This window comes from Seriola lalandi, unplaced genomic scaffold, assembly GCF_002814215.2.
Source record: "Seriola lalandi dorsalis isolate HSWRI2012SDOR001 ecotype SW California unplaced genomic scaffold, Sedor1 jcf7180002054522, whole genome shotgun sequence".
In the NCBI taxonomy this organism is placed as follows: Eukaryota; Metazoa; Chordata; class Actinopteri; order Carangiformes; family Carangidae; genus Seriola; species Seriola lalandi.
The window spans coordinates 981,409-992,156 of NW_019525075.1; the positions used below are offsets into that span (position 1 = coordinate 981,409).

A 10,748-nucleotide genomic window follows, 5' to 3' on the forward strand; every position below is an offset into this window, starting at 1 on the left:
CATGCAAGTGAGGCAGGAGGAGAGAGAAAGAAGAATTTGCCCTTTTAAAAAAAACTTATGTACACATTAATGCTGTCCTTGTCTGTTTGAGTTTAAAAGACGGTTTCAGCCGCCCGGGCTGCACTCTGGTGGGAGCCATCATGGAGAGAGCTGTGGTGCAAATCACCCTCTTTGGGCTGCTGCTGGCTTTGGTTACCACACTGCCAAACAAGGTAAGTTCACAAAACCTAAACGACAGAGCACCACACAGCAAGGACACAGAATCTATATAGATGTATCTATATTACTGTTCCTCTGCATCTTTGTCAGTTTCATCAAAAAGCGCAGGTTGAAGCACCTGCTGGCTCTCTACTGTCGTTGTGGTTTCATGTTCATACGTGTGTTTGAATGTGCATTAATGTTCAATACGTCTATCCACGCAGTCACAGTGGAGGGTCTCAACTCACTTTTAGGGCCAAAAAACAAACTATATTTTAGTGTTAAGACTTGGTAAAGGTTAATTTTATGTTGAGGAAAACCTTAAGGCTAGAGAAGGTCTTCAGGGACTTTGTAAGTCAATGTAATGCAAATGTTTTGCACACACACAAACACACACACAAATAGTATCACTAGTGTACATGTGCAAAGTCATTGTGATATCAAAATGAAAAACAATGAGAATGGGGTGTTTCTGTGGTTAGACCAATGAGATTTCTTTGATACCTCCCACCAATGCTGTGTTTTTCACCTTCATCTGATCTTTGGTCAGCTAGTTGTCAGCCAGTGATCAATGAAGCCTTTTTTTTTATTATTGTGAAATGTGCTTCCCATATTTGCTCAGGATGACTGGGACATCTACAGCTTTCACATCAACTCCACAGTGACCGCTCGTTATTCTACTACTGTCATCACAAGCCGTGTGGTCAATCGTATGGAAGAGTCAAAGGAAATCGAATTCCTTGTCCGGATTCCCAAGAACGCCTTCATTAGTAAATTCAGAATGTATGTGAAGCAAAAGTGACCTGTGAATATTTACAAGAATTTTCAAATAATGAATTACACATAAAAAAAAAAAAAAATGCAAATAACTCATGGGCACGTCAGGAGTATGTTTATAAACAAGGTCTTTTTCTTGGTCTTCTTCAGGTTTATAGAAGGACAGGTGTATGATGGCATTGTGAAAGCTAAGGAGCAAGCTCAGCAGCAGTACACCGAGGCTGTGTCCCGTGGCCAAAGTGCTGGGCTTGTCAGGTACAACATGGATCAATAGATCAATTTATTGTCTTATACAGGTGGTTTTTATGTTGAATTTTGTAGAACATGCTCATGTGTCCTTTGGGAAAGGAACAAAATAAAAGTTAAAAAATCTCCAGGTTTCTAAAATCCATCAAATGCAACAATCTCAGAAGAAAAAAAATTGCTGTTTGTTTGAATTAATCATGATTCATACCCACACTAAGTTCATAACCTGTGATGAGGGGCCACAAGAAGACATTGTTTCAATTTAATTAAAGGGAGTATGTTTATGGTCTGTGTTGCAGTTCTGTGGGGAGGACCCTGGAGGAATTTAAGACCTCCGTGACTGTCGCTGCTCACAAGAAGGTGACTTTTGAACTCACATATGAGGAACTACTGAAACGCAGGCTTGGCAAATACGAGCTGCAAATCCACGCTCGCCCCATGCAACCAGTCAAAGACTTCAAGGTACGTCTTTCCTGTTGGTATCTACTCTCTGTTCATCCAGGAAAAAAATAAAAGAAATAATGCCGTGGTAAAACCATCTTTCATGGTCCCAGCTTCTAACTACTGTGTTTTATTCTCAATGCCAGGTTGATGTGTACATTCACGACAAAGCTGGCATCAGTTTCATTGAGGTTAAAGGAGGACTAAGCACCAAAGCTCTGGCTAATGCCATCACCAAAACACATATAGGCAAACAGGTACAGCATGCAATGACACATGATTCTGATTGCATTTAACTTACATGATATCTTATTCTGACCCATATTTAGCTGTTTGACTCATAATGTTGTAACCCTAACCCTAACCCATAATAACAATGTACATACCACTATTGCTCATCCTTGTGCACAGTGTTCCTCATTCATATTAATATACAGTATATCTACATGCACATTTGCAACAGCACTTTGTAGTTAGATGGCAAACTGCATTTTTCTTCTACCAGCAGTTATCAACACCATGCAGTGTCAATATGGATGAATCTAATCAAATCGGATGAAATAGAGACTCATCTCTTTCACCAATGAAACCCATTTGTTGATTCTTCCTGTTTCCAGGCGTGGGTGCATTTCTACCCCACAGAGGACCAACAGAAAACGTGCGACAGCTGTGGAAAGCAGGGTATGAATGGAGATCTGGTTATCGTTTATGATGTCAACAGGGATTCCTCACTCGGACACATCAAGGTACAGCAAGAGTTCACTTCCTGGAAGACTATTGACTATCTTCACCTGTCTTTTCTAACTAATCCAAATTTCTTCTTACTCCCCTCAAGAAATCAGATGGCTACTTTGTTCATCACTTTGCTCCATCTAGTCTTCCCCGCATACCGAAGAATGTTGTCTTTGTTATTGATCAAAGTGGCTCCATGCATGGCAGAAAAATACAACAGGTACAGTGTGAGGAGGCATTTTAGTTTTTAGTTTACTGTATGTTACTTTTACGGTCAACTTTATTTAGTACACAATTTAAGAACGCACATGAAACAAACATTATTAAATGGTATCTTACTTGAAAAAAAGTTCTAATGCATAAATATTTTTTTTTCCTCAGACCAGAATAGCATTGATCCATATCTTGAATGACCTGGCAGAGGATGACTACTTTGGTCTCATCACTTTTGATGGCTCAGTTTCTCACTGGAGACGAGAACTTGTTCAGGCCAGCAACAAAAACCTGAATAGTGCCAAGAAATTTGCTCAGGGTATTACAGATAGAGGAGGTGAGGTTTTACAATGAATATATTTATTTTGGAGTGTCAGATTATTCAGAAGTATTTTACAGCAGAATGTCAGGAATTCAACATTTTTCTCATCTCATTTTAGCCACAGACATTAACGAAGCAGTGTTGGAAGGAGCGAGGATGCTGAATGCGCATCCCAGAGAAGGCTCAGCGTCGATCCTTATACTTCTCACTGATGGAGACCCAACCTCAGGTAATGATAAAAGACACATGCACAAATACTTAAAGAAATAAATATATGGTCCCTAACAGCACAGTCCATTTTTAAATGACCTGTCATTGATTTGACTACAGTCTTTTTCTCAGTTCCTGTCTCCTGTCAGCTGACTAAAACCCACCTGTGCAAGACTTCGAAGATCATGGACATTTCATTTTAAATGACACAAACACTATTAACAATTAAGTCTGTGTACACACAGTAACTTTCACTTATCACAGGAGAGTTGTTTGATTGTACCGTGTCAGTTCGACTTGCCTATTTAAACCATGTGTCTTGTGTCTTTGCAGGGGTGACGATTCTTGAAACAATACAGTCAAATGTCAGAAAGGCAATTGCAGATAAATTCCCGCTCTACTGTCTTGGTTTTGGCTTTGATGTCAATTTTGACTTCCTGAAGACAATGTCACTGCAGAACAACGGTGTGGCACGACGGATTTATGAGGACTCTGATGCTGATTTACAGCTGAAGGTGTTTTTGAATTGCCTTCCTTCACATGATGAATACTCTGCTCATCATTTGAATCTGCTACATTTTCACAGACAAAACTGAGCATAGTTGACTGTGGAGAGATGAAGCATTCCTATGGTGTCCTCAATGTGTGTCAACAGGGTTTCTATAAAGAGGTGGCCACTCCTCTGTTGACGGACGTGACAATGATCTATATGGGTGGGACCAATCTAACCCAGACTAATTTCAGCCAGTATTACAACGGCTCTGAGATCGTGGTGGCCGGTCAGATCACTGACAATGATATCGAAACCTTCACCCCACAAGTTCTGGCCATTTCAGTAAGGCTCAATCCACACTGCACATCAGCTGTAATCTTCTCAGAGAGTTGTGAATGTCCCTGTGTATACTTAACAATTCATTTGGACTATATGACAGGGGACTAGAAAGGTGACGTTTTCTGAGTCAAACGTCACTGTGGAGTCCACTGAAACAGTATCTGACGGCCTCATCCAGAGGGTTTGGGCCTACCTCACAGTGAAACAGCTTCTGGAGAAAGAGTGAGTGTAATGTCGACCACCTTTTCTCTTTGTTCTTATTTGTAATCAGTTATTTATTTATTCATATTTCTATATAATCAATGAATTATTGAGTCTATGAACTTTAAGAAAATATTGGAAAAGGCCCATCACAGTTTCCCAGAACCTGAGGTGACATCTTAAAATTGCTGAACCAGAGAATATTTATCACTTTTGCTATGACTTAAATGATTTAATCAATGATCAATTATCAATTGTTGACTGATTTTATGTCAGTCAGTCTTTGGCCATTTCCCCAGGGCTCACAGAAATAAACAAAAGCAGGTTTCTCATTTCTAGCTGATGATTTTTCTCTGAAAATTAAACAGCAATGTTTGAAATATGCACAAAGTGGGAGAATGCCAGATGGCTGCAAAATTTGTCTCAAAAGATAAAAAATTTCCTCACACCTTACTGTCACGTCAGCTATGACATTTAAAACATATGTGTACACGACTCTTGACACAGGCTGCAGTTATCTGAACCTGAGAAGGAGCAGGTGAGGAAAGAGGCCATGGAGCTGTCGCTGAAGTACGGCTTTGTGACCCCGCTCACATCCATGGTGGTCACCAAGCCTCCGGGGGAGAACACAGACGTGCTTCATAAACCCAAGGAAGGGGAACCGCCACAAAGGGAACGTATTCTAGGGCATGGTCAAGCCGCTCCAGGAATGTTTCCGATGGGGGCAGCTTCAGGGATGGGGGCAGCTTCAGGGATGAGTGAGCATCTACAATGTGAACAAAACATACAATTGAAAATCAATAGTATTCAGCTTCTCTTTTTCTCTTTATTTCAGATGAGACATGTTTGCATTATTTGGTATCAGGCGGTGTAATTACAATGCAGAAATACAGTTATTGAATTTAATGAGAACTATAGATTCCCTGTATTCAGTTTGTGGGTATTGATAAATCAAATTTCAAGTTTTGGCTGTGGAACTGAACTGAAAAATTTGAGCATGAAATACAGTCAATGAACAAGAATTAAGTGATTAACCAATTGATTATTTTGTTTCATGTTGTATCTTAAATTCATGTTGTTTTCTTTTTCTTTTTAGAGGACCAAAATCTGAGAATTGCTTATGAATCTGGCTACCCTGCAGGTATGACATTAGCACATACATACATATACACTGATCTGATAAAACTACATTACATCTATTTTATTGTATGTAAAATATGGCCCCGGTCAGGGTTAGAGAATGGAGTTGCCTGTCATTTCCCGTCACCCTCTGCAGAGCCTAGTAATAGGTCAAACCTTTTGGCCCATTTAACTGTGTATTGACAATAATTACATCACCTCCGGAAGAAGTAACATGAATCCATAGCCATGTGTGCTCGCAACCTGCAGATGAAGGCAGTATGAGGCACAGCTATAAAACATTTGTAAGGACATTGGAGAGATCATGATGGGAAGTTATATGAGCAATGTGAGGAAGCCTTACGACAGTTATATGTTTCTTTAGGGATCATTCAGCAAGAGTTGTAAGTGGTACTGCTTGAATAAGCGGTGCTCTGGCTAAGACCACAGATCATTCAGTCCTTGTATAATCTAGCAAAGTCTTGGTGAGGTTTGGTCTCTGACATGACAGACCTCTGCTTTGCCAATGATGTAGTTCTGTTCTTCATCACACTCTTGGTCCGCTTGGGTTGGGAGGTATGAAGAAGCATTGCAGGTTCTTGTTTACCTGTGATGGACTGACAAATGAAAGTGGGACTGGTGCAGTTTTTTGCCTTAGCCTGAAGACAAAGATCTCTCTTTTCTACCTTCCAGCCTCCCCTATCACACATGTAAGAATTTTGATGTAAGATAAAAATTTGGCTCGCCCCTGTTGGTCACACTGAGGAGCGTCTGGAAAAAGCTCAGAGTAGGACTACTTCTGTGTTGTGTTGAAAAGGAAATAGTTTTAGAAAATAATTTTGAGGTAGTTGTGTCATAAATACAAAATCTCACAGTTTTTTCTTTGAGGAAATTCTTATCAGTAATACTAGCAAAGACTGCAGTAACTTTAAATGTGTAATATTCAAATTTTATAGAGGCGTTTCTGAATATTACTAGTTATATTGTAGTTGTAACTAACATGTACATACAAAATGTAAAATGACATGAGATGAAAATGTACATATGCAGGATAATAACAGATGTTTAATAATTAAATTTGACTGTTTATTTTCCAGTTTTCAGTCAAAGGAGAAGCGGGCGCCCTCTTTATGGCCTCACTGCACACAGCAGTACAAAACAACTTGCAGGTTAACTTCTATTTCTGGGCCAATTCTGAATCATACTTCAAATTTTGTAATTATGGCACCAACCACCTATGTTCAACTAACAAGCATGGAGGCAGTGCATACTTCCACCAAGGCTGGACAATCCTGTAAATTGATCCCTCCAATGATAAATCAATCAATAAAAGATGCAAAGATCATATAGCCAAATAGGAAAATGTCCCCCCCCTAAAAAAGAAAAGTTATTTCAGGCTATGTCTTCAGAGTATGGACACTAAAAGCGTTTTCCAAAAGATTTCCACAGGTGAAAAAATTATAAATATGATTTAATGTGAATTAGAATGTATTTTAATACAGGAACCAACAGATTATTAAAAATGAAAATACATTTATGTAAAAACAACAGTACATGAAAAAACACATTATGACACTTTTGTGAGTATTTAAATCAATATTAGATTAAGCCTGTGGTTAATTTTGTTTTTAGTGGTTTGTTGTAAAGATGCAGTTAGCTGTCAGAATATAGATGTCAATTAATGCAATTTCCTCTTCAATTAATTCAATATCCTCTAATGATTTGTAATATAATGTATATAACTGGCTTTGTGTACATTTTTTACAGGAAATTATCATCTAGTGGGCTTTCAAGACGCTTCGGCTTTTGATGTAGAGGATTATTCATATATATTGCCCACCATTGTGGCACCGGCAGCAGCCACTGGTAGAGTAATGCATTGATTTAATTCATTGTATAGTTTATGTAAAATCTATCTGTTTCTGTTCCCTCACATAGTTAACCCAGTTAGAGTTCAATAGTTTCTTAGTAAAGACAATAGAAACGAATACACAACAAAACTGAGTACACTCCTGGTCAATATCGCTATAATATTACATAATAACAAATCCTGTCCATTTTATATAATTTTATTTGTTTTTAGCCAAAGCAAGAAGAATGAAGCCAATTAATTTGAAAAAAACTAATTTTTTTCCTCATTAAACTATAATCAAAAGATCCATATTAAAGAGCAACAAAATTCAGTCCATCCTTCATTAGAGAGATTCCATTCTTTTATTTTAATATTTTTGCATGTCCGCCTTTACTTACTACTGACAGATTCGATTCGTCTGGGTCCTCCTTTATTCTCTGTGCCTACAGATGGTAAGTTCATTTGGGTTCCTCCAATCTTGTGAGTCTGAGAGTGTAGTAGTAGATGTATTTAATTCTCTATTGCCACAGACATGATTTTACCTTGGAAATGTAAATCTCAAATGATTTCCTAACACACTGTTTGATGCCTGTGCCGCAATAGACGTACATATCTACTGATCACCACCAAAGTCCAGATTTGTTTAGAATACTCATTATCAAACATGTTGTAATGCATCTTTATTTTGGTTAAATTGTAATTGAGTGCAAAAGCAGTTTATTTTCAGGATATGTGTTTCCATCTGCTCCGTGACTGTGTTTCTGCGTATCTCTAGTTCCTCTATCCCACAGGTTTTTGCTAAAACCTGAGAATCAGTCTCTTCCACTATGCTTTGATGTCACTGGAAATATCCGCCTAAAGCTACTTCACTATCCCAACAGGGGTCAGTAATGTTCCTCTTTTTGCCATCACTATTTTCCTTCACATTGATGATATATACCTTTCGCTCTCCATGTGTAATAGAAAATTGTTGTCTTTTTGTCTCATAATCTTTGTGTCAGTTTCAATCCATATTTACCACCTAGTTTGAGGTGTGCATTTGTTCTTCTGTTCTACCAGAGCTGTCTGTGAACGGTGAGCTTGACTCAGTAGCAAATGGAGGCTTCAAAAAAATCGTCATCCACTTACAAGCTGACCAGTATGTTGAGGTTTACACCAATGAAGTGACTATACAAGATGGGCAGACACTGACGCGCCACACTGGAGAGGATCTCATCACGGTTGGAAGGTGACTTTGAACTGTAATGGTCAGGAATTCCACCATGATGATGCTCAGTGGTGTGTATAGGTGTGTGGCCTGAGGTCACGTCAGAGCGACTCTAGTTCAACAGTTCGGGAAACACACTTATTGACTTCCTAGCTGAGATTTACATGAAAGGAGTGAGTCCACTCTCATGTCCATACACAAAGATGAAACATACCACCAGCAGCCATCTAACTTAGTTTATATCTCTGTGGTCCACCAAGAAACATTACACTGTCACAGCCAGGTAGGCTGTCTGTTTCCTCCTGTTTCTAGTCTTTACACTAAGCTAAGCTAAGCTAAGCAGCTGCAAGCTGTAGCTTCATATTTACTGTAGAGACATGAGTGGTGGTATCAGACTTCTCATCTAAGTCTCAGCATGAAAACCAATAAGCATATTTCCTTAAAAGTTGAACTTTTACTTTAAATCAATTGCCCCTCTGGTTTGACATTAGGCTAAATGAAAATGAAACACTGAGGCACAGAAATATTCCAGTTTAATTCATTTTTTATCAAAAGGAGCTGTTTAAAAGGGCAGGGCAGCGCCAATCACTGACAATACACATGATGTTGAATTCGTCATTAATTCGCAAGTTATAAACACCTGCAAACTGCTTTTTATAACTGAAGCACACTCCCACAGCTGATTTCAATTATTCTAGATGATAAGAGCTCTTGTCAGTAATGTATTGGAGTGTGAAGACTCTTTGATTAACATCTTCTTAGCTCTGCTGACACTTTATCATTCTTACTGATGCATCTTGTGACCTCACGTGCGCCCTGCATAACTTAGCACCTCTTCAGCCAAGACACACTCACCGGGCGCTTTATTAGGAACACCGCACAAATACTGAATTCGGCCTCCCTTTGCTCTTTGCTTTATCTGTTGTCTATCTCTCATCAACGAGGTGTTTCCTTCCACAGAACTGCTGCTCACTGAATTATTGTCTTTTTTGCACCATTCTGAGTAGAAACTCCCGAGACCCTTGCGTGTGAAAATCCAAGGAGATCAGCAGTTTCAAAAACACTCACATTAACTGAAGCTCCCAACCTGCATCAGCACAATTTCATGTGTTGCACTGCTGCCCCATGATTGGCTGATTGGATAATTGCATGGATAAGCAGATGTACAGGTGTTTCTAATAACGAGCTTGGGGAGTGAAAGTGAAATTGTGAAATGACCTGTGTGGGTGTATGTCAACAAAAATTAAAACAAGGTGCATATTTTTCTAGTGTGACAGTGATTAAGAGGAACAAGGAAGTAGATGTGGCAGCCGGAGATGTCCGCATTGTTATCTTAGTTCATGAGAAGGACGGTGAAAAATTCCTGTGGCCGGTTTTAAGACAGAAGCCATCTGACAACAACACTGAAGGAATTTTAGGTGGGTGTGTGTGTTCATATGTTCATCTGTGCACAGCATGGAAAACTGTTGAGTTTGCGTTTATGATTTAATATCAGGTCAACAATATATTGAATCAATATTTGCATCCAGTTTGGTGGTTGATAAAGAAATAATTTATTAATAAAGAGGAATGTTTTTGAACTGTGTCTCTTTAAGTGATTCATAAGTCATTTCTTTATCATTTGTCCTTTGTGTGTCCAGTTCTAAAGCCAGCAGTTTATGAGGAGGTGCAGCAAACTCCCTTATCAAAACTCAAGATCAAAGACCAGGAGATTGACGTCACCAGGTACTATTAGTTGGTATTATAAAGAGCTATAGAGAGTGCTATAATTATCATCAATAGCCAAAGATTAATTTGTGTTTTTCCTGTGTAGATCCAGCGCTGTTGACTACAGTTTTGTCTCTCCCACAACACTGGACTGCTGGCTCATGTCTGCTGAGTCTGCCCTGCAGAGAGCCCTGGATGATTTCATCGTTGCACAGCTTTAACTGGGAACCACATTGAATCACTTGAAAAGATTTAATTTAGAATAAAAATAAGACAAATGCTAATTCATCATGGGAAAAGACTCTCAAGCTGTTACTAATATAAACAAATAAAAAGCATCCCAGATCTTTGGTTGTCTTGAACTTAATTAAGTAATATGTATGTAGTGGATTTGTCAGATGGTGTCATGGTTTCATTTTGTAAAGAATAATACTTCCAAACTCAAGAATTTCATTCTAAAAAAATGATGGATTTAAAACCTTCGTTCTACAGCACAACAGCACGACAACAACTTATCTTCCAAAGTGGCTTGAATGCAGAGTTGTCAAATTAGGTCATCGATTCGACAGCTTTATTATTCACATAAAATTATAAGGTTAAAATCAACGGCATAAAAGTAAACTTAATTAACCATGCTGAGTAACAGCAACCCGTGGTCAAGCACTACATCATTACTACAGGCTTTGTAAGA

At 38.7% G+C, this 10,748-nt stretch overlaps 1 protein-coding gene across 3 annotated transcripts; it reads left to right on the plus strand.

Annotated features, from left to right (window-relative positions):
* The first annotated feature begins 53 nt into the window (after positions 1-53).
* Positions 54-10,404, plus strand: itih3b.2 (inter-alpha-trypsin inhibitor heavy chain 3b, tandem duplicate 2). 3 transcript variants are annotated; one of them, XM_023414081.2, is made up of 22 exons: positions 54-212; positions 821-981; positions 1,126-1,230; positions 1,521-1,683; positions 1,809-1,919; positions 2,280-2,408; positions 2,498-2,614; positions 2,776-2,944; positions 3,048-3,158; positions 3,473-3,654; positions 3,795-3,974; positions 4,072-4,193; positions 4,680-4,930; positions 5,269-5,313; positions 6,389-6,460; positions 7,059-7,157; positions 7,551-7,595; positions 7,919-8,026; positions 8,203-8,371; positions 9,620-9,768; positions 9,991-10,075; positions 10,164-10,404. In XM_023414081.2, the coding sequence occupies exons 1-22, from the start codon at positions 141-143 to the stop codon at positions 10,276-10,278; spliced, it is 2,760 nt and encodes a 919-aa protein (XP_023269849.1). In that variant the 5' UTR covers positions 54-140; the 3' UTR covers positions 10,279-10,404. The 3 variants fall into 3 exon arrangements, with proteins under 3 accessions (XP_023269849.1, XP_023269851.1, XP_023269850.1); XM_023414083.2 differs by lacking the exon at positions 7,059-7,157; XM_023414082.2 differs by lacking the exon at positions 6,389-6,460.
* Positions 10,405-10,748: the final 344 nt, after the last annotated feature.

Bases quoted from the DNA above. Each gene is read 5' to 3' on its own strand.
- itih3b.2 (XM_023414081.2), top strand. From the start codon at position 141: ATGGAGAGAGCTGTGGTGCAAATCACCCTCTTTGGGCTGCTGCTGGCT. The intron at 1,231-1,520 runs GTACAACATGGA...TCTGTGTTGCAG, and splicing joins CAAAGTGCTGGGCTTGTCAG to TTCTGTGGGGAGGACCCTGG. The intron at 4,931-5,268 runs GTGAGCATCTAC...TTTTCTTTTTAG, and splicing joins GGGGGCAGCTTCAGGGATGA to AGGACCAAAATCTGAGAATT.